Genomic DNA, 24,877 nt, shown 5'->3' on the forward strand with positions numbered 1-24,877 from the left:
TTCAAAGTTGATAGTGTAACTTGCACTAGAGAAAAATTATCATATAAAGGCCAAGGTACCTAAAGGCTCAAGGTCAAAATCCTTCCCAGTATTTTTCATTAAACAGAAAATTCAACTCATACTTTGCAACTCCAAAATTGTTACATGGCAATGCAAATCTGTGTAATTCCAAACTAAAATCTTTGAAAACAGATGAGTTAGATACATCCTCAATGACATCGGAGCTCCACCCTCTCGTCGCAGTCATGCCTGCCTGCAACTTCAACTCAAAATGGCACAGGCTGGCAACTCCTGCCTCTTAAGACATCTCTATTCTGTCGTCAAAAGCAGGCTGAAGCAACAGCTACTCATCAAAAAATAGCAAGCTTCCAAACAATTCTTCTACCTGTGGAGAGAATATCACATCTCGGTCATCACATGGAGGTTCATGCACAATAACATCCCGTAGGTGAACAAGGACAAAATCACTATTAATTTGTTTGTGTGCATATTTTGACTTATTATGAACATTCAATGCTTTTAACGTAAATTTCTACCCTAGACATCAAAAGAATATTCGATATAATTCATTAAAAGAACAAGAGACGAAAAGATGAAAACTGAGAAACAATAAGCCTAGAAAATTAAGAGACTGTAAAAGGCAGATGCCGCAAAGTGCCGGTGCTCGATGCATGCAAACCAGTGAGGAATCGGCTTTTCTCATAGAGGTAGCTGAGAAATCCTGATATTGAAGCTGGATGGATTTTGCTGAAAAACTCTAATGTTTGAAGGGGCCAAAATACTGTATTGGGATTGACTTACCCAATAGGTCAAAAAGGATGATAGATTATATGGGCTAGGGAAAGATGTAATTTGCATCAAGTCATAGCAAGAAATATAATATGATAATATATATATATATATATATATATCAAAAGTGCTTCCCTTGTTGAAGAGGCGATTGTTTTATTCATTCTAAATGTTCAATAAAAAAACCTTCATAAGGTGCATCCACATTGATCTTTTAACATCGGTGAGTGGGTGGCTTGTGAGGGTGTATGTAGGAGGTTGATAATCTTGTTAAAAATCTATCAGCAAAATGGCATCTGATAAACAAATGGCTTGGTGTTTCATGGGCGGTCGTACATGAAGTGGAACAATGGGGGAAAGGATCATGTGGGAAGAAACACTGAACCTTATCACAAGTACTAATAGCTCCGTGACTAATTTCTCAAAGGAAAATTTTGGCTTTTCCGGGATAAAGGTAAGTCTAAATCTCCTTGTGTAGAGGGGTAATATGATCCACAATGGTTGGGCTCATAACAAGGGCAAGAATCTTGGTGGAAAATATACCCTTTGGATCTAGTTTCCAAATTCGACAGTCTTTGTGAGATGTTAAATGAATCCCATCAATGCTATCCATGTGATTAATCCATTCTTCGACCTCAATGTCATTAAAATTTCTTCTAAAACGGAAAATCCAGCCCTGTTAGTCATCCCAGGAATCTGTATGGACGAATTTTTGTTAACAGCCAGTGCATAAAGGCAAGGGAATTGTTAAGCAAGAGAAGTCCCCCTCAGCCACCGGTCATGCCCAAAGTGAGTGTGGGCTACATTCCCATCTTTAAAAGTAAATCTATCATGAATAAGGTTCAAGTGCATCAATATGGCTCGCCACGAGCATCTTATATGGTTAGGATTAGGAAAGGTGCTATTCGGTCATGCTTATTGTGTCTACTTTTTCAGTTAAAGCCTTCACCTTTTGGCAATTTGATTACTTCTCGACTCTTCCATGGATTCGTCACAATAAGGAAGTGTTGGGAGATTGTCCTTGGGGTGGGAATTTCAACCCCTTCGTCAGTTTCAGTTGTGTTATTATTGGAAGCATACACAGTTTTTTTGCCGAGCCATTTCAAATTCTCTCGTCGAGAGCTTTGATACACGATACCAAAACTGTAGCCAAGTTTTGGTGATTTCTTGAAATGAATCTTTATTCGATGTTTTGTTAATTACAACTTAGGGATTTCTATTTAAAGGCTCTTTGAACATCTAAACAACTTGAGGTGAACTTGTTTTAACGGTAACAATTAAAAGGACTGCAGTAAAGTAAAAAACTTAAAAATGAAAGCTGAGGCAAAACTTAAAATAACACCACCAATACTCTTACAAAACTAGACGTGGTCCATTAGGATGTATGGTCATTTGTTAGGTTTGTCTCTTTGAACTTGGAGGCTTTTTGCAACTATCCTAATTTTTTTTTTCCTTGATTGGAGCCCCTTTATATTTTAGTTTTCCTCGTTTTCAATTGAGGTCTTATTTTTGCATGTCATTGTATTCTTTCATTTATTCTTAGTGACCATTCACAAGTGTGAAATTTGTATATTATTGAATAGGAACCCTTGTATTCGGTTCAAGCAATAAATATTTTCAAAAATGTCTCTCTCCCCTCCCGTCCAACCCAGCCTCTTATCCCCTCCTCTTTCCATCCCGCCGGAACTCACCCTGCCTCCTCACCTTAATCGTGTCTCTCCCTCCCGCTTCCCCCTCCTCCTCCCGATCACCCTCCGGCTCTTTTCCTCCCTTCGGCTCTCATTGCCTTTTTTGTACGTTTCTCTGTCATGGAGCTTAAAAGCTGTAGCATTCTCGACCACTTCTTCTGTATGTGGCAAGAAGGTTCGGGTTTCTTTTTAGAAGACCTAAAGAGAGGTCAATCCATTTTCCTATCCTTGACATCAACCCAATGGCTTCAAGAGAGCTTCCATAGACTATTGATTGGTTCAACTTTTGAATTTTTCTTACTAAAGGAATGAGTGGATCAGAGCTTCAGAATGTGCTGTTTCGAGCAAAAGATGTGTGGTTTGTAGAATGTGCTATTTGGCCACTCTCTGGAGGAAGGAAGAACATTCACATTCCATTTGGTGATGATAAATCAGGATGGCAAGAATTCAAGGACATGATTGATGTCTGCATACACAACTTCAAAGAGCCCCCTGTTCAACAGGTTTGTCCTCCTTCAAAAAACCTTCCCCCAAACAGGCTCTGGCCAGTAACTTTAGTTTTGTACTTCTACCTCGTGATTCTCATGAAAAAAGTTTTCCAGTGTTAAAAGCCCCTAAGCCCCATATTTTCAATACCCTACCTCACCCACTGTCCCCTGATCCAAACTTGAAAAAACAGAGTAAGCATTCTTTCTGGATTCAGAAGAATCATGAAGTTTTTAATGAAGATTTTAGTAAATTATGGATCATTTCAAGATTGTTAGTCTCAAATGGGTGGAAGGAAATTGCTCGAGAACTTAGTAAGGCATTCAACACCAACGTTATTATCAATCCCCTGTTTGCAGAAAAGGCTTTAATCAAAGGTTAGTCAAGGTGATTTAAAACGATTGGGTGTTAACTCAGGGCAAATGGAAGCTATATGGCCTTTATCATCTGTTATTCGAAAAATGGAATCCCTTTAGACATGGCAGGCCATCAGTAATGAAAGGTTTTGGGGGCTGGGTGTCAATCACGAGCCTACTCCACCCTTCCCCTGCCTCTCCACGAGTAATCCGTCTTCCCCTGTTTCGCCAAAACAGTTGGCTCCTCTGCCACTGTTAGTCTCAGTGCCGAATTCGAGCAACCCTACCCCCTCTCTCGTGCCTTCCCCTCCCCCCTGCTTTAAACCAATACCTAGACCCTGCCCAGAGCACGTCACTCCTCATGCCTCTTTAAATCATTCCCGAAGCACTTCATTAGAAGAAAATATCTGAAGGAGCATTCTAAGAGCACTTGCCTCAGAACAAAGACAGTGGTTGTTCATATTCCAGACTTTATTGAGGCTAGAAGCACTTCATCCCAAAAACAGCCTCATTTTAACATTCAAGATCTCTATTAGACCATTTCTTTATATCTAAAGCATGGGATGAGTTGTTTGAAAATTCTAGAGCAAATAGACAAGCCTGAATCTTCTCAGATCATTATCCAATACTACTAGAAGCCGGTTCCTTAGCTGGTGTCCCTCCCCCTTCAAGTTTTGCAACAATTGGCTGCTCAACAAAGAATGTGTTCAAATCCTTGAGACAGCCTGGCTAAATAGCAAGGTTCATGGTTGGGCTGGTTTTGCCCTTAGTCAGAAGTTAAAATAAGTCAAAACAGCAGTCAAAAAGTGGCATTCTAAATTCAACGAAGACCAAAAAAAGAAGGAAGAGAGGCTGCTAGAAGAAATTGAAAAGTGGGATGCCCTTGCCGATATTTCCCCCCTCTTTAACAGTGAATATTCAATTAGATCCTCTCTGAAATCAGATTTAATGTAGAAAAGTAAGTTAAATTGGCTTAAGCTGGAAGATGAGAACACAAGTTTCTTCCATAGATTCTTAGCAGCAAAAAAGAGAGGAAATTTCATAAATGAGTTAGTTGACGAGCAAGGGGTGTCAACTAAGTCTAGTTCAGAAATTGAAGACCTAATCCTCAACTTCTACAGCAACTTATTTTTAAATCCCTAAGGAGGAGACACATCCCTCTAAATTTAGATTGGCCATGCATCAACCAAATCAGAATTTGTCCTTACAAGCCAAGTTTTCAGCTACAGAAATTTATTTAGCTATAAAAAAACCTTGGCAAAAGTAAAGCCCCAGGCCCTGATGGTTTCACAATAGAGTTTTCGTTGAAATTTTGGAACCTTCTCAAATCAAACTTTCAAGACACCTTTGAGGAATTCTACAAGAATGGTAAGCTCAACGCTTGTTTAAAAGAAAACTTCATCTGCTTAAATCAAAAGAAGAAATTAGCAACAAAGGTCAGTGGCTTTAGGCAAATCAGCTTAACTTCCTTAATATATAAAGTCATTGCAATGGTGTTGGCCGAGAGACTGAAATTGGTAATGCCTAGTATCATTGCTCCTTCCCAAAGTGCTTTCACAGAAGGAAGACAAATTTTAGATCCCATTCTTATTGCCAACGAAGCAGTAGAAGATTATCGTGTGAAAAAGAAAAAAGGGTGGATCCTTAAGCTCGACATGGAAAAGGCTTTCAACCGTGTTGACTGGGATTTTTTAGAAAAGGTGTTAAGAAACAAGAACTTCAGCCAGAAATTGATAGAATGGATTATGGGATGTGTCAAAAACCCAATGTTTTCAGTCTTCATTGTAGACCAAGGGGGAGAGTGGCTGCTACAAGAGGCATAAGACAAGGTGACCCCCTTTCTCCTTTCCTTTTCCTTCTTGTCAGTGAAGTGTTAAGTGCGCTGATTTCCAAACTTATCCAATCCGGCATTGTTGAAGGATTTTTAGTTGGCAAAGAAAACATTCAAGTCTCCATACTCCAATTTGCGGATGATACTTTATTATTTTGTAAGTATGACAACTCCATGCTTGCAAAACTTAAACAAACAGTGGAGTTCTTTGAATGGTGTTCAAAGCAGAAAGTTAACTCAGAAAAATCGGTCCTTTATGGTATCAAGATGGACGAAAATGAATTGTTTTACACAGCAGCCTCTCTGAATTGTGAGGCTAACCGCCTCCCCTTCTCTTATCTAGGGTTGCCGCTAGGTGGCTATCCGAAAAGTGCTTCCTTTTGGCAGCCGGTTTTAGAAAAATTTCAAGCTAAACTAGATAAATGGAAAAGATTCAACCTCTCTAGAGGGGGAAGAGCCACCTTATGCTAGTCAATTCTTTCAAATCTTCCAACTCATTATTCGTCCATCTTCCTCATGCCCGAAGGAGTAATCTCTAGAATGGAAAGGATAACAAGAAACTTCTTTTGGGAAGGACACTCCGTCAGCAAGTTGAATCACTTGGCAAAATGGGATTTGGTTCAAAAAACCCTAGCAGATGGAGGCCTTGGCCTTGGTGGCTTCAGATCAATGAATGTAGCACTCCTAGCTAAATGGGGGTGGAGATACTTTAATGAGGATGATTCCTTCTGGGACAAAGTAATCAGAAGTATACATGGCAAAGACTCTTTTGATTGGCACACAATAGGGAAAGGTGGTAGAAGTTTGAGAAGCCCTCGGGTTAGCATCTCGAAGACTTGGCTTAAGGTTGAATCTTTGGCCAAATTCAAGCTTGGTAATGGTTGCCGGATTGATTTTTGGTTAGATCCTTGGGAAGGAATGACCCCCTTTAGTAGCCTGTTTCCATGTCTTTTCAGATATCACCTTGCTCCCAAATGGTTCAGTTGCTAATCATTGGGACACCCGCTTAGCTTCTTGGTCAATTTCCTTCCGTAGATTGCTTAAAGATGAAGAGGTGTTGGTTTTCCAAGAGCTATTGGGGAAAATTGCAGCAAGAAGCTTAATTGAGTCTTTTGATAAAAGGGTGTGGTCTATTTCAGCCTCCGGTTCTTACATGGTCAACTCCCTTAGAATCCACCTTTCCCCTTTTTCCCCTTTGGATAAGTCTCTATATTCGACCCTTTGGAAGACAAAAAGCCCTCGAAGAGTTAACATTCTCATTTGGATAATGTTAACCGGTCAGCTGAATGTAGCCTCGGTTCTACCAAGAAAACAGCCTTCCAAATCCCTTTCCCCCTCAGTCTGCTTGTTGTGCCTCCACCATAGCAAGGATTCACTTCACCTCTTCTTTACATACCCCTATTCAGTTTGGTGTTGGGAAAAACTGTTGTTCTTCAACTTCTCATGGGTTATGTGCAATGACTTTAAAGGAAATGTGCTGCAGCTTCTTGCTGGAAAAAATCTCCATAATCCCAGCCGTCTTCTTTGGTGTAATGCAGTTAAAGCTCTCTTGGCAGACCTATGGTTTGAAAGGAATCAAAGAGTTCTCTTGGGTGTCAAGATCGCCTCGATTCTGCCCGTCGTCAAGCTTCTTCATGGAGTATCCTCTCTAAACTATTCAATGGTTATAGCCTAATGGATTTCAACCTCAATTGGGAAGCTATCATCTCCACTCCCATTGGTGGATAGTAGTCTTTGTTTCTTCATTATCTAGTTTAGTTAGTCTTCTCTAAATGTCTCCCCCCCCCCCCCCTTTTATTCGGCCATTGTTTGAGCTTAGTAACTTTGTTTTGTCCCATGCTTTGTTTTTTTCTTTATTATTTCTCTCTATATTTTGTTCCCTTGGATGTGATGAGGGTGCTAAGGGGGTGTCAACCTAGTTGAGATGCTCGAGTGCGCCTACTGACTTAAACTTAATCTTTGCTTTGCTCATTGTATAACCCTCTTGTACTTTGGGGTTTAGCTCATTTCTCTATAATATAATAAATCATTTCTTTTTCAAATAAAAAAACTATATTATTAAATAAATCAGAGGATAATTTAGAGCACATAATCAACCTTCTACAAGGTGAATAAATAGACATAAAAAAACCGACAAAAGAAAATACATTAATTGCTGGAAAGATTTCCTTAATTGCTTCTACACCTCTTGGGTCTTCGATAATTCTTTTAGAAGCAATGTGCAACAACTACTTTCCAGTCCATCTCTAAAGAAATACTCTAATTTACTATGGATTAATGGGGTGAAAGTAATGCTAGTTGAAATCTGGTTTGAAAGAAACCATAGAGTGTTCAATGGGAAGGAAACTCCTTGGTTTGCTCGTTTTGAGGCGACAAAACTCAACGCTTCTCTTTGGTGCTCCCTTTCTAAATGTTTTGAAGCCTATTCCTTGCAAGACATAAGCTTAAATTGGCAGGCGACTTGCAATTGGAAGCTTAGTTGAAGATCCGCTGGAAGTGGCAGCAGCTTATTTTTCCTTTGTATTCTCAACTGTTTTAATTTCCTTAATGTATTTTAGCTCTTTGTAGCTTAGTTCGTTGCAACTTCTGTTTGTGAAGCTTTTCCTTGTCTTTTCTCATTAGTATTATCTTTTTGCTAGCCTTTAAAGGCTATTCATTTTTGTTGGATGTGATGAGGGTGCTATGGGGGTGTCAACCTAATTGAGATGCCCGGGTGCGCCTACTGATCCTTTGGTTTCTTGCTTGGTTCTTTGTATTCGCCTTTATTTTCAAGTACACATCTCTTGTACTAAATCTTATTGATTAATAAAGGTCGTTTCCTGTTCAAAAAAAAGAAAAATACCAAAAAGGAAATAATAATTAAGAATAACGAATTTAGTAATAGATCCTAATTTCCTTTTAACGCCCTCCCTCAAACTCAAGGTGGTAGATTGATGAACAACTTGAGTTTGCAAAGATGACTTCCGAAACAAATCAACAAATCTGGGATGGAAACAGAAACCCATGAAGAACCAAAACATGAAGAACTTCTAGGCTAAAACAGAAACCCACGAAGAGAGAACCAAGAACCTTCAGGGCTAGAAATATAGATCCTCGTATAGAGATCTATAACAAAACCTACGAAGAACGAACAAGAACTTCTGGGTTTAAACAAAGATCCTCACGAAAATCTTCAACAAAATCCACGAACAGCCGAATTGAAAATGGAACAAAGACCTTTATGCAAAAGAAGATTTTCCATAATCGCAAATAAACCAAATTGAACCAACTTAAATCACACCAAACTGAGTGAACCAAAACTAATAAAATTGAACCGAACCAAGCTTAATTAACTAAACCAAAATATGCATACTGAACCAAACCCATTGATTAAAATTGAACCAGCCTTACTGAATCGAACCGGGTTGGCTGAAACTAAATCGGTCTATGTGTGAAAAAATCACACCTTCACGAATGATACCCATCCTTTGCAAAATGGTCTGAGGCGACATATTCAAAACTGGTCTGAGGAGCAACACACAGGACTGATCTGGGCAACACAAGTTCTAAACAACGATTCTAAGAAATAGGAGCGTCAGATCTACAGACGGAAGTAGGAGCAAATGTAGCAGATCTGAAACGATAACTGGACTGACAAATCTGAAACGACAAGTCTGTGCGCGACAGAGATGGTTTCACAATCAATTGGACTATGGCAAGTGAGGAAGTGCATCTGGACTAACAGAGGACTCACGAACAATTTCAGAGACCTACGAACTGAGATAGATCTAACATTTAGAGACGACAAAATTGTGGAGATGCTGAGGTGAGCGACAATGCGGACTGGTCAACTGCAGGGGAGTGTTTGACTCAAACGGATGAACATGTTGCAGCAAAGCTTGGCGAAGCGAGTCTGAGCGGATCTTCAACGGGGACGAAGCTAGATCCGTGCGGTTGGGCTGACCGAAGATGGGCAGAGGGAAAATGGTGTGCGGTACACGAATAGACATATCTGGCAGATCTATGCAATCCTTTACTAAAATCCTAATGGGCGATTGGTGTGCCTTCATCGATATAGAAGGAGGCGAACGAACAGGCCTTTAGCAGCTAGGGTTCAATAAGACTAAACCTAATGCTCTGATACCATGTTAAATTTGTATATTGTTTAATAAATCAAGATAATTTAGAGTTACATAATCAACCTTTACAAGGTGAATAAATAACATCAAGAAACTAATAAAGGAAAATACATAAATGGAAAATACCGAAAAGAAAATAATAATTAAGAATAAACTAATTTAGTAATAAACTCTAATTACATTTTAACAAGAACTATTATTTTTCTTTCTTTGAAATCATCGATTGACCAAAAAGATTAAGCATAGAGTTATGGTGAATTTAATTATATCATCACTTTAACACTTCCCCTTGTTTGTGGGCTTGAAAATTTGTAGAAGACCTAATAAGTAGAAATCAACATTAAGTGGAGAGGAATGACATTACAGGAGTTTGAACATAGAAATTCCTACACTGATATCATGTTAAAATACTAATTGACCCAAAAGCTTGTTTAATCAATAAGTGGAAATCAATATTAATTGGGTTACGGTAAATTTAATTATATCAACACTTTAACACGTTCCTCTTGTTTAATCACCACGGTAAAACCCAAAGTCAATGGATAGTTTTTTAGGTTGAATTATACAAATTACACCTTAAAAGACTTCGGAGTTTGATTTGGAAGAATCCATAATCTTGAAAGTTGAATATATATATATATATATAAGAAAAAGGCTTTCCATTAGTTTTATTATTGTTATTATTTTAATGAGATAGAATCGAGAGGAAACTGGGTTTCCCTTTTGGTCAATGGACTAAAATTAGCCCTTAGGGCTAAGGCTTGAACAGAGGCTACATACACACTTTTACCCTTTTATAAAACTCTAAACTACAACTCAGTTGCCATCAGACAACTTTATCTTCAAAGATTATTTTAGAAGACAATTTTAAAGGTTAAAATGAAACTCGTGGACTTTGAGCATAGCTCAACTAGTTAAAGTATACTCTCTTTTTTTGTTTTTGAAAGGAAACAAGACATTTCATTGATAAAATGAAAAAAGACTAATTCTCAAAATACTATGAAACAAAATATAGCAATTACAACTAGTACGGCCAATTACATCCAACAAAAGAAGACAACTTTAATCAATCTCAAACTAAAAACAAAAAGAGCAACTACACTTCAAAGGCTCGAAGAATTTTTCTAAAGAGAAACTCGCGAACTCCATTAGTGAAACAAAAACAGAGGAAAAGTTTCAAAAAGCCAAACCAAACAAGAAACTATTGGCCTTAACCGACCTATTGAAAATCACTGAAAATGAAGAAAGGTGAAACAACGCCCAAAACTACACCACCCACGGAAACTCTCTGAAATGACAAAAAATTGAAGAATAACAAGTCAACTTAAATCCAAAATCCATACCCCAAATCCATAGTTAGATTTTAATTTGTAGTGATTGAGGCCTGATTTCTATCATCTGTATACCACACCCTCAATTAAGGAATGAAATTTGGAAAGAATGGAGGAAGGAATTACGGAATACTTTTTCGCCTATGCTACTGAAAGCAGAGCCTCATCAGAAACCTTGCCAACACCAATTGAGATGAGATTATCAAAAGCTTCTGCGAAAGAGTCTTAAACAAGAAGATCCGTCTAACAGAGTATTTGCAAACTTCTCTTCGACCTCCTCACTGCTCAACCTCAGATGCAAAATCAAAATCCCCATAATGAATAGATTAAATGGAGGTAAATTCCTTCGTAGTGGAAGAGGACAAAAACCTTTGATAAACACAACATTTGATCCTGAATGAGTGAACTTTGTAATATTGAATGATTCTTAAGGAAGTGAAGGAGGTCGAGATTGCTTTGGTGATGAACCGATGATTCGAGTACAAGCTTCCTCCAAAATATCTACATTAATCTCTGATTTTCTAGGAAAGCCACAGCAAGTAAACTTTCTAGTATAAAAGAAAAGGTAGGGTTCAATAAGCCGAGAAGTCAAAATAGGTCTTGAATTGTAGAGTTGAGACATGGCTATGAAGAATGACCATAATCTGAATAAGAGCAAATAGCCTAAAGGTCATCTTGAAAATACTAGTTAAGGTATCTTGACCAAAAGATCAATGGCTTGGATCCACGTACTGATGTTTTAAAGAGGAAAAAAAAATTAAGATGAAACATCATACAACTCTATCTTTGTTTTGAAGAGAAAGCTAATGAAAAAGCAATTTAAAGGCTAAAGATTAAAATGTAACATATAAAAACACTGAAGCATCTAGTATAAGTTATTATAAGCCTTCTTTTGTAAATTTCTTACATCAATGAAATTTATTTTATATATAAAAAAAAATAAAGAAAAGAAAAACAATGTTTGTTCAGCCCATTCGCAACCCAGCAAGGAAACAACACGATGCAACCCTTCCACCCTGAAACAGCATCCGATAGGTGCAAGAAGGCAACAAGAACATGCAATAAACTTTCCTCCGCCTGTTGACAACCAAAGTCTAGAATACTAATATACTTGTGGGAGGAGCTTAAGTTTTATAAAAAGCCACTTCAATGATTGGCAAGAAAACCTCAAACTCCTAAAATGCATTCCCACCTATCAAACTTCCAGAACCATGATTTGATGATCCAAGATTTCAAGGTTATGATAGCTCGAGTGAGGATGAAGATCCGAATTTGAGGGGAAACTGTTAACATCCCAAAGGGGAAGAGGCTAACATCATCAACCCAACAAAATTATGATTACAAAATGAAAATATACCACAAAACATTCAATGAGAAGTTTGATGCGGGAACATTTCCAGATTGGGTCAAAGAAGTGGAATCCTCTTTTAATTACACCAATACCCAGGAAGACAAAAATGTGGAATTGGTGACCTATGAATACGTGTTTGGGAGTAATTTTAAAAGGTTAAATTCACTTTGTCATGATCAAAAGCACATTGAATACACCTTTAATCACTCAAAATTAATTCAATATCTAATTTTACACTTTTAAACAATTTTCATACTACTAAAATTGAATTTGAATGATTAAAAGCATTTTTAGAGTGATTGAAAATAACAAAAGTGATTTAACCATTTCAAAATCACTCACGTACATGTCATAAGTTGAAATGAGGGGCTTCTACAGGGAGGGATCAAGTACAAATCAATAAAAGGAGATATTGTAGAAGACCTATTAGGTTTTGGCCAAAGATGATGGAGTTGATGAGCCAGATTCTTTCAGTGAACACAAGCATCTACCATATAATCAATATCAACATTGCACCCAAGGAAACTAGTCAATTGTTGACTACTTTGAGCAGTTCCACAAGTTTGTGCATGAAATAATTTGGTCAAGTCCGAACGAGAATTGCTCGTTTCATTAATGGTCCAAGAGAGGATGTCAAGAAGAAGTATTGAGGTTGTGGCTTTCGCATGAAATCTAGATGATAGTAGAGCCGAGAAGCAAAAAGGAGAAACAAAAAGATCACCTTCAGATAAAGGATACTATTAGAGTGTTGATATAATATTAAATTTATTTTCCCATCAACTTAAGTTTTTTGGTCCATCGATGAGTTAATATGGTATCAAAGTATAGAGTCCTATGTTCAAACTCCTACAATGGTATTTTCTCCCCAGTTAATATTGATTACCACTTGTTGAGTTTTCTATATATTTCAATCTCACAAATTAGGGGGAGTATTAGAATGTTGATATAATATTAAATTAATCTTCACCCATTAACTTAAGCTTTTGGGTCAATCGGTGAGTAAACAGATGTAAAGGTTTTAAAAGAAGCACCACCAAGGTGCAAAAGAACTAGAAATTTTATTCCTAGTATCAAGCTGACAACAAGAGATCAACCACGCAAGAAAATCAGAAAACCACACAGAGGACACAGCAAAATCCTCTAAGAGCCTAGTCATAAGCAATCCGATGAACCACGCAAGAAAATCAGAAAACCACACAGAGGACACAGCAAAATCCTCTAAGAGCCTAGTCATAAGCAATCCGATTCCATTCACAACGCACTAAGCAAAAACTGATAAAAAAAAATGAATTCATTAGCTGCCAAATATCGTCAAGAAGAAAGCAAACATCCAAATAAGGCTCCATCAACCTATTGAGTAAATCAACCAACACCTCACAATCAGGAAAAATTGTACAACAAGCAGTTACTCCAGCATGTTCTGTAACATTCAAACCCTCAATGTAAGTCAATTCCTAAGTTAATCCCTTTTACCCTTATTTCTGTATTAATCCCTTATAAATAGGGGGTCTATCTGATGTATTTGACACCATTAGATTGTTAATAAAGATTCTAGAGTTTGATTCTTTAAAGAATTTGTCCTTTTATCTCTTAGGCTACACTAATTTGGTATCAAAGTAGTTGTTCGGGTCAACGTTGGCTGCCATTGGTAGAAAACCAAGAAACTCTTGGCAACACAAATCGCAAGCGGGAGTTTTGTGAGTTGTGCTCGTTGCCAAACAACGTAAACATAATTAGGGAAACCCTTTAAATTCAAGGAGGAGGAGAAGAAATTCAAAGACCATCCAAGAATGGAGTACTACAGTGCTAAAAGAACGTTCAAAACCAGAAAATACTCTCAAGAAAGCCTATTCACAAACACCTAAGAATTGTCTCTATTCCAATTCAGTGGCCGAAACATTTTCAAGATGCAACCAAACTCGAATGAAAACAGGAGATGGGAGGAATTTTGGAAGGAAATGGATGAAATATACCAACTTTTGGGCAATATATCCAAACGACATGAACAACAAAAAGCTAGAATGCCAACCATCAAATGCAAAAGTGAAGAAAATCATTGTTGAAGTGGGAATATGGGTGGGAAAAAAAATCCTAAATATAAGAAATTATGCATTTAGTCTTAGTAAATTTTATTTTTTTAGTTAATAAAGAATGAAAAACCCTAGTTATCACTATTGTAAAAATAATGAAAAAGCCCCAAGGCCCAAGGCTTCGGACTTGGGGCTTCACCAAAGGCACGTGCCTAGGAAGGCTTTTTTAAAATACTGTGAAGGCCAATGATAGAAAGCATTTATCTCGAGTCATTCTCACTCCTTGCATCAACAATTGACTACCATCCACAATGGCATGCCCTCTTTAGAACACAGTGGTGCACTATCGATGCATAATCGTTGACAGTGGGAGTAGTGAGAACATTATCTCACACAAGGCCGTCCAAAATCTTCATTTGAAAACCAATCCTTGATGACATGAAACCCTTAAAAAAAAGTTCAATCCAAAAGGGTAGGGAAGCCCAAATCAATGAGATTTGCATCAGTCCTTTATCTATAGGGAAGGATTATAGGGATCAAATTATTTTTTATGTGAAACAAAAGGGTGGGGAAGCCCAAATCGATGAGATTTGCATCATTCCTTTATCTATAGGGAAGGATTATAGGGATCAAATTATTTTTTATGTGAAACAGATGCATGTCATGTTCTTTTGGAATGATGTACAAACCTCTTCACATAGAGCAAGAGGATACTTATGAGGTTCCTTTCAATGGAGGATAGTTCTCATTCCACTTGTGTTTTGGGGCTAAAGAATTTGGCCAATGATTGGCAAGGAAGCTTGAGTTATTATGCAAGATAGAGAGGCAAAACCCATGGGGCAAATTGACCCGTCTATCGTTGAGATTTTTCAATCCTTTCCAAATTTAGCAAACAACCCATGCACTCTACCTCCGCTTTGAGAAATAACACACCAAATTGATCTCACTCCAAGTTTTACCTTTTTTATATTAAAAAAAAAAGAGAGACTTTTTTTATTGAAATGATGAAAAGAGATTAGTGCTCAAAAGTACATTAATCCTCATTCCGAGTTCTACTTGGGAGGTGGGAGGAAACAAAGGAGTATAAAATCCTTCAAGAACCCCTATATAAGGGTCACATCCAACTGAGTGTTAGCCCGCGTCTATCCTTTTTTTTTCCAAGAAACAAAACATTTCATTGAATTAATGAAAAGAGGTTAATGCTCCAAAGATACAAACTCCACTTGGGAGGAAACAAAGTAAACGAAACAAAAATAAACAAGTCATTGAAGCATTGAAAGGACAAACTACTGAAATGACAATACAATCATAAGCGAACAAAATAAAACAAGGAAGGATATATGAAAGCATTCCAATTGAGACAAATATCTTATAATGAGAACTCCACAAAAGGCTTGGCTAGTAAACACTAAGATGAAACCTTCAACTGAGCTAATTCAAAAAGATGAATCCAAGGAAGAGACTTGACATGAAATATTTTCTTTGATTTCTTTTTAGCCGCAACTCTGATAAAATCGCTTTGACTCCATTAATCCAAAGCTCATGAGACTTGGAACTATCAAAGGACCCGAAAGTAGCTGGAAGACATTGCTTCAAAAGACATTGGTAAAAGCCCAATGTAGATTGCAAACAATTTACCATTGACTCCAAAGAAGGATGGGACGAGGTGAATGTATAAACAGTAGAGCCGTCAATAAGATTATGGTCAAGTAAAGGTTTTTTGCCCCTTGATTACCTAATTTAATTGATCAAGACAAATGTCGAACTCTTTCAATGATTGGTTATGCATTTTGGGCTCTCGAATGTCCTAAGCACTTTCATGAGATTAATGAATCAGGTGCCTCATCCTTTTCTAGATAAATGTGTGGCATGATGACATTTTGATATATACTAGGTCCAAATGAACACTAAGAACACCTTCAAGCACTCTTTGCCACTTTGGAAAAATACCTACCATACATCAACCTTACAAAATGTTATTTTTAAAAATCAAAGTTACATGTGTTAGGTTTTATCATTGGTAGTAACACGATTTATATGGATCTTAACAAAGGACTTTAGCACCATTCTCACCCCTTTAGCAGAATGTGTGAGGCAGGGTAAGTTTTGTCAGACAACTTAGACTAATAAACAAGATGATAATTTTGCAACCTTAAATAACAAATTGTGTACAGCCCCGGCTTGGCTTTACCCACCTTTAATAAATTTTTGAGAGGGATGTAAAATTGTAGATACTTATCATGTAGAAATTGTTGCTCTCTCATCACAAGAAAATCACTCCATTAAGTATTATAGTGACAAAAGTTAGTGATTCTAGGCAAAAATGGAGTAATTATGAATAAGAACATTATTCTTTGGTCTGAACACTTAAACAATGAGAGGATTTCTTACTAGGAAAAGAAGTCAAATTTCTAATAACCCAAATGCGTGTTAGATGGACAGTCTTATACAAAAATTTGATCCTCCTCCACACCAAGATTGCATCAACTACCTCATAGCTTACCATGCTCCAGATGATTTTCAATTGGCTTCTAGACTTACAGTCATTCGGTTCCTTTCTTTCCAGAGCAGCCAAACCAAAGCTCCTTTCTTAACCTTTATCTTCAAAAATCCTTCGGTTCCTTTCTTTCCAAAGCAGCCAAACCAAAGCTCCACACTGCCACAAAAACTTACTCTATTCTTAAAGAAAATGCCCGCCAAACATTCCATCATCCAACCATCAATGCTGTTCGGAACGCATCCAACAAGGCCAAATTCCCCCAGAAACCAGAGCCAACCGGTTAATAAATTTGTGGAAATATACTTTTTAACAATTATTTTAGTCTATAGCCAATCAGAAAAAGAGAACTCAGAAAACCTAAAACGGCTATTTCAAGCATTAAAACAGCATGAATTGTTTTTTCTAGGCCAGCCTTGGCAGTACAATAATCAAACCATCCATAAAGGACCTTGGTAATGGCATTCAAAGAAGAAGAGGACGCTTGCCTTGGCAATAGCATTCGAAGAAGAAGAGGACGCTTCCCATGTTTTTCTAGGCCAGCCTTGGCAATGCAGTACAATAATCAAACCATCCATAAAGAACCTTCGCAACAGCATTCAAAAATCACCAACAACCGGCAAGAAGACAAGGAATTTCTTATGTAGACAGCCCAAGAAACCTCCAAGGAATTTCTTATGTTGACGGCCCAAGAAAGGCTTCAAGAACACCCAATCAATCTTGAGTCTGAATCTTCTAGTGATGAAGATTTCGCACCTAGACCCCCAAATCTCCAACCAATCATGTAAGAACCAAGGTGTCAAGAAGAAGAGCAAACCATTCGGGAGAACTCTAACTTCAAGATGAAAATTGACCTAGCTTCAATGGTAGGATGAATATTGAAAACTTTCTTGAATGAATCAAAGTTCAAACGGTGGGATGGAAAAGAAACTAAACCTTGTGGTGTTGAAACTCAAAGGTGGTGCATCTGTTAGGTAGGACCAACTTCAAACAATATAAGATATGAAAAGCAACCCATCCGAAGTTGGCCATAGATGGAAGAATCGATTCTTAACTATCAACAACGAACAACTACTAGACAATCAATACCAGCAAACAGTAAGGTCAGTTGAAGCCGAACAACACTGAGGAATTTCATCAACTAAATGCAGGAAACAATTTGGCTGAGTGAGAATCAACAAATTGCAAGTTACATTGACGGACTTACAGAGGAAATCATATAAAGCTCCAGCCCATGACTTACCTTGCTGAAGCAATCTGTTATAAAGCAACAATTGAGGAAGACAAGGAGCAGTAGGATAAAAGATGGACCAATCACAGAATTCCATAGGATAGACAACCATCTTCCTACAAAAAGACTAACACCGAAGGATCAAAGAACTATACAGGACCTAGTACATCCAATACGAAGCCTAAAGAATCCACTCCTTCCAAGAATCAAATCAAATCCAGAGGAAATTAAGGAAACTTATACCCATTACCAACCCCTACGATCATCCAAATCTAGGCATAAACAATTTGGAAGAGCTATGTATCCAAACTTTATATGTACGTTAGATGCTAAAATTGAGTAAAGAAGAGTTATCCAAGGAGGGAAAATAAAGTTGCGCCAAGGGAGATGATGGGAAGAGAGAAAAGTGAGAGGGATGCCAAGGAAATGACATGCAAAAGGACCTCATGCCACATCATGAGATAATTCATCTCAGTGTCTTTAGATTCAGGGTTCAAACGGTAGAATCCCTACTTAGCGTACTAAATATACCTCATAAAATCTCCCATGTCAAATGTTATGCAATCACAAGATTCTCCTTGAGATCAGTCCATATGCATAGCAAAAGCGGTCAACTTCCCTTCCTTAACATACATTCCCAGAATTTCTAGTCATTCCCAAAATCTAAAGTATTTCGAAAACAATCGGGAACAATTGTTTTCCCTCTTTATGGAGCATGAACCAGGACATATCCAAATTCTTTCCAAATTGTTGTTTACTATGCTCTCCCATTTGCATTAATAACTAGGATATTTTGGTATTCTATACCCAAAAAAAAAAAATGTAATCTTGTGAGAAACAGTCTGATTTGGAACAAAGAAGATCAAATTAGGACAACTAACCAAGGGAGATGGTGGGGGACCTCAAGAAAAGTTCCCACAGATGACAGAACATATATAAAATCTGAATTTAATAGCAATGGAATCATGTCAATAGCTTGAGAAAACATTCAATTGAGCTAATGAGCCAGGTATGCATCTATACCAAGACCATAAAAATAAAACATAGAAATGAGGAAAAGATAGGATTATAAACAAAGGGATTATTGAAATTGAAACATACCTAAGAAGAAACATATGGTCCTCTTGATTGATTGAAACATCTTGGTCAAACCTCAATACATCCAACCAGTACATTCTGCAGAACCACAATGACATCTCTTCTTTTTAATATTTCCATCGGAATCACGAACTTGATCCATCATATAGTTGTAATGGTAAGACAGTTCTTGTAAAGGAGGAATATTCTCAGCGGCAAAGAGCATAATATGCGGAATTCTCTTATCCTCATGATCATAAAGCACATTTTGGGCATAAAGATTGGGTGAGCAACTATGGTTGATAAATCTCCCAATATTACCATAAGTTGCCGCATCAATGGTAAAACCGCCATCCTCCACAATATCACAAGCATTCGCCTGTGCATCAGGCAAGAGGGTTGAAAGTCCGTCCCAAAGAGAATTGTCACTATAGTTATTCCCAATATCAAACAAATACTCATCGTTACCAGTTCTTTGGTCTGCTTCCTTGTCCTCGAGAAGCTCCCCTATATACTCACAAATAAAGCTTCCTGAGGGGATTGAATTTAGGGATCTCACACCCCATCCTCTTGATCTGGTTTTAAAAACCTCTAATTGAAATTTGATACCATGTTGACTAACTCGATTATGACAAGAAGGAGGACACTTGCATGAAGGACCACACTCGTAGACAAGAGCCTTTGCCTCAACAATTGCCCCATTATGATTAAATGGGATCTCTCCTCCATTTAGAACCGCACAATAACATCTCTCAGAATCTGAGCACCCGTTTGTACAATCACAACCCTTGAGAGGAAGTGGGCGACACCAATCAGGATATATCACTTTAGTGATGTAATTAAATGGTGGTGGCTTCTCATTATCTATGATGTTCACTGCACAAATAGGAATTGATTCTTTCCCTTGAGAAATATCGTCTACGCAAAGGCCTTCTCTTACTTTGAACTTTTTAGACCTCTTTATTTCTTTCCAAGCAAGTTCAGGTTGACCTGGTATTCGACACAACTGAAACTTGAATATAAGCTTACCATGAGGACCCATATCTTGCCACCATTTCTCCACCAAATATAGCCCATCATACACATATGTTCTTCCATCAGATGACTCAGAGCCACGAATCACTCTAACAGGACTTCTTTCATCAAAACTATTCTTCAATGCAAGGTTTCCTCGTTCCAGCTTTTGGTCTTCAGGTATTTTGTCTGAATGCATCATATTTCCTCCTTGTCCTATGTAAATCAAGACATCTGAGTTATCGAGGTTATTAACATAGCCCCCCGAAGCAACAATACTTGTAGCAAGGATCTTTTGACCACACTTCACATAATCTATACCACCCTGAATTTGGCGATGAAGTCCTATAATATTAAGTTCTATCCTATATCGGAACTCATCACCAACTTCAACTCCTGGGACTGGTCCTAAAATTTGTTTGCACACATTAACATGCTTTCCTTTATCCTTAAGAATTTTTGCTGCTATAAAATCAATCCTCCTAGGTGCACTTCCTTGGACCTTTCTTCCTGCTTCTTCTTCTTGCAAGAGCTTCCTACATACAGCTTGGAAAAGTCGCAATGTCTCCCTTACTCTAGTCCTAGTACCTTTAGAATCGCTCCCTTGCTCATTTCCACTATCATTAATTTGAGAGAATGGAATAAGGCTCACATCAGTATTATTGGATCTATAATTCATAAGAGAATTGTTATTTTCATCGTCGTTGATAGTTATGTCCATGCTACCTGCAATAACTAGCTGATGCATTTCCCCATTAACATCTTTTTCAACAGCAGATGTCTTCTTTGAAGATTTTTTCTGATACTCTTTTCCATCCTCCTTTCTTAAAATTGATTTCGTTTTCTCTAGTTGCCTCGAGTCACGTTTCTTCACTTTTCTCCCACTTGAGACACCTCCTGGAGAGGGCTTGAGGTTTGATTTACCTTGCCTCCAAGGACAAATCGATGAAGCCATGAGACCTAACACAATAGGTCTCTCACCTACAAAAGTTTGCTCGTAGGGTACAAGTTTCAATTGCTTTTGATGGGAGGGCCTATCTGAAATATTTTCTTTCGAAGGTGCCTCTCCTGTGTAAACCACAATTTCCTTCACCAAATTTTCCTCCATGGTTTGCTTCACTTCATCTAGAGTACTCTTACACTTGTTATCAAACTTGAATTGATCACTATGAGAAGTTTTTGTGCATTTTTCTAATGTACATTTATTTTCTGAACCACATTTATCGTCCATCTTTGTTGCTTTAATAGGTTCCACCATCAAATCAGTACAAATTTTATCCACAGTTAACTTGGTCACATCCTCTACCAATTCAATATTGTGTTTTTCTTTGTGAGCATTATCTCCCACACATTCTACATCCTTATCCAAATTTGATAGCTTATAATGATGCTCGAAATTATTCTGAGAGACAATCACAAGGGAACCCTCCTCTTTGGATAAAGGATGGGCATTTTGGCCGCAAAAGGGTGGGAAATCTCTAATAGCCGAAACTTTTCTTCTAGGAGGGTATTTTCTAACCACAACTTTTTTCACGTCCTTTCCATTAGAAACAAAGGTAGTGTAATCAACAAGGCTTAACTTATTGGGCTTAATTACCTCTTCTCTTATGCCAGAAGAAACCACTCCATGCAATTCTTTCAAAGAAGGTTCATCTCCAATAGAATTTTTTATATTTTTAAACGATTCATCTTTGCCTTCCAAATCCTCATTCAACAATGATGATTCAGCATTCACTGTATTGTGCCCATCTTCTAGACACGAAATATTAGTTCTTTTTGCCGTAGTTTCTAAAGCTGTATTTGCATTTGACATCTCTGTGCTTCCCAACACTTCATGATGCACTGAGAGAGGACTCTCAATTATATCACCTATTACACCTTTTATTGGGGTTGAATTATTTTGCAAAAAACTTCGACCACAGCCAGGAGGGAAATCTCGAACAACAGGGACTTTACGTCTTTTATATTTAAGTAGCCCCGAATGTGGAAAAGAATCGCCATTTTCAATATTCAACCTTTGAATTCTCTCCATGGAATCATTACATGTTGACATAGTTGCTCTTGAAGATTTGGAATTAGCTGGATTTGGAACTAATGTGCAATGTAATGGAAGTCTGTAACGGCTGAAGGCACATTGAGGGCTTTGTCTTCAAGAAGAAATCCAGAAGCCTCGAGCTAAAACATGGCATGAGCCTTGATCATAATAGAAAAAATAATCAATAAAGAATATTAAAGAGAGAGAGAAGAGGGGGAAAAAAGATATGACTAAAAACATAATGTACTAATAAAAGGAGCAATTACGATTGAAACATTAAAATCACATAATGAGTAAGTGGCTTAATGACTCATACTTTACTAAGAAAATTTATTAGACCACCCTTAATACTTTATTATCTTTTAAATCATCACCCCTCTAAAGGACAACGAAAAGGTGAGCTCTCTCACCTTTGTTGTAGTTGTTTGCTTTAGTAGGCTTATGGCACAAGAAGCTTCCAAAGGTTTGATAAAGGGCTTTGAGATGGGAAAAGATCATATATATTCATCATTTTCAATTCACAAATGACACTGTCCTTTTCACCTCTCATGAAGAATAGGTTATAGAAAATATCCAGAAACAACACCATCCTTCCACCTCCCATGAAGTAAGGTGACCACTCACCCGAGATCCAATTTATAAAAGCATTTACTAGGAATTCGGTTGATATCATTGATAATACATATGGTGGTAAATTGGATCTTGGACATGGTGGTAAATTGGATATTGGCCAAATTACTACCTTGGCCTCCCTTTCAATGGTAAGCTTAGATCTTTATCTTTTAGGATCCAACCATAGAGATGATTGAGAGGAAGATACATACACAAAAGGCTCGCTCTTATCGAGGCCATTTCAACTAACCTTCCTACCACTTCTCTCTCTTTCAAATGCCTCGCAAAGTGGTCAAAGCTATTGAAAGATGATTTTAAAAAAAATCCTTCCTTTGGATCAGAAACAATGACAAAACTAGAATTCATCTTGTCAAATGGGAAAAAGTAACTCTTATTGATAGAGGTGGCCTTGGCCTTGTCAATTTAAAGAATGAAAATCCAGCGTTACCAAACAGAGAAGTCGCATTACGGAAGAGGAGGGCATCGTTGGTGCAATGAATGGAACCTCTCCCCTAAAAAAAATAAATAAAACTGGAATTTTGACCCTAAATACAGCCCATGAACCATGGAAGAACGTTGGGAAGCATTAAAACTTAGCTCGTGAGCATATGATATCGATATCCCAAGTAAACAATGGAGCATCTACATCTTTCTGGAATGACCATTGGCTTCCATGATTTTATCACCCATTGGTGCGTTCTTTGTAAAAAAAAACATTAAATAAAAAAGGAATCACAAGAAGAAGAAGAAAAAAATCTCTATTTGTTCTTTCCCATCAACATTTTTTTGAAGGTTCTCCAACCTTTTAGAAGTTGGAAAGGCCTTCTATGAATGCACATGGTTCGAGCTTTATGTATGTTTACAAGGAGAAACGTCACCGTTGCTACAAGGATAATTAATTTATAAATTCAAGCACTACTTTCATTGCAGAAATCCAAACATTCAATCAAAACAAAAGAACTTCAAGAAAACGGGGCTAAGAGGTTAGAATTAGACCAACCCAGAACAGAAAGAGGAAAAAAAAACAGAGATAATTACCTGATTTACGCACCCACAAGGCACGAACGAAGGAACCCAGCAAGCAAAAGGACACTGCCGGAATACCCAACTCCTCTACTCGTGGGTTTTACCAGATTTAATTCCAGATTCCTCTCCTATGGGGTAACAGCTGATTTTGCTCTCTGTTTCCCTGTGAGACGATAACCTAATCCAATCAAAACGAAAGCGAATTGAAGCCTGAAGGGTGCTGGGATTTCATCCGTCTTCTCCTTTTATCAACTCTCGGACGACAGAGAGTCGCGAACTCCATTCAGTTACGAGCACAAATCGAGTCGGGTCGATCGGGTGCGGGCGGATTTTTTTTTTTTTTTTTAATATTACTTTGGTCCCAATAATTTTGACTTTGGTTGATTTTTGTTCGATTCTTTTAATATATTCATTATAGTTCCTTCCCTATAAACTTTCAATTATTTTGGTCCCTAAACATTTAAAATACTTATTTTGTTCTTTACATTTTCAATTTTGATTCATTTTTGTCTTTAAATTTTCAAAAAAGTAATTAGTTTAACTCCTTTAAAGTGAAGTGAAAATGAAAATGATAGGACCAAAATAGTTATTTTTTTAATGTACAAGAACCAAAATAAGTATTTTGAAAGCATAGAGACGAAAATGAACTAAAATTGAAATTATAGATATTAAAATAAATATTTTGAAAGTGTGAGGACCAAAATAACATTTAAACTCTTCTTTTTCCTCCTTTTAGTATAAGAATTGTGGGATCGAAACCTTCTAGCCTTCCCGTCATGCTAATTATAGCAATTTGGCAGGTGAAAGTTTTATATTAATCAACATCCGTATCAGATTGGGTTTAAGCACATAAAATAATTTAGGTTAAAAATTCCTTTTAATTCCTAATATTTAAGGGTGTGTTTGGCTTGGTTTAATTTGAGTTGATAATAATTGCCTATGGATAATAATTGTTTATATTTGGAGTGCAGAATTGAATTAGTTTAGGAAGTCTGTGTTTAGAATGTAGAGTTGAATTGCATTAAGTTATGAATATCTTATGCAATTTTTTGTAACCTATTTTTTTTTTTTCAAATATAGACAAATAAACCAAAATATTTATAAAGAATAGCAAAATATCACAGTCTATCTTTAGGATAGACACATATAATGGTTTATCGTTGTCTATCGTGGTCTATGACAGACGAATTGTGATATTGTACTATCAGTGCACAAAAAGTGTAACAATTTGGGTACTGTCTCAGAGAGAAAGGTTGTTAATATTTTTAGCAGTTTTGTCATTTAAAATAATTTTCCTTTTTGTTATCATTGTTTGTTTTTATTTTTCATTAACTTTTAATTCCACTATTCGACTACACGTATTCTCCCAATTTCTTAAACACATTGGAGTTGTGAAGTTAATAAA

At 37.2% G+C, this 24,877-nt stretch overlaps 1 protein-coding gene across 2 annotated transcripts; it reads right to left on the minus strand.

Moving 5' to 3' along the window:
- On the minus strand, positions 1-23,789 carry LOC120090088 (histone-lysine N-methyltransferase, H3 lysine-9 specific SUVH6-like). 2 transcript variants are annotated; one of them, XM_039047577.2, is made up of 3 exons: positions 23,485-23,788; positions 18,810-21,992; positions 1-385 (listed from the first exon to the last, which is right to left on the minus strand). In XM_039047577.2, exon 2 carries the CDS (start codon positions 21,850-21,852, stop codon positions 18,862-18,864), a length of 2,991 nt encoding a protein of 996 aa, XP_038903505.1. In that variant the 5' UTR covers positions 21,853-21,992; positions 23,485-23,788; the 3' UTR covers positions 1-385; positions 18,810-18,861. The 2 variants fall into 2 exon arrangements, 1 of the variants encoding a protein (XP_038903505.1); XR_016524558.1 differs by lacking the exon at positions 18,810-21,992 and having other exon boundaries at positions 23,485-23,789.
- Between the last annotated feature and the right edge of the window lie 1,088 nt (positions 23,790-24,877).

This window comes from Benincasa hispida, chromosome 11 (genome assembly GCF_027475165.1).
Source record: "Benincasa hispida cultivar pf3 chromosome 11, pf3_genome.v1.1, whole genome shotgun sequence".
Taxonomy (NCBI): domain Eukaryota; kingdom Viridiplantae; phylum Streptophyta; class Magnoliopsida; order Cucurbitales; family Cucurbitaceae; genus Benincasa; species Benincasa hispida.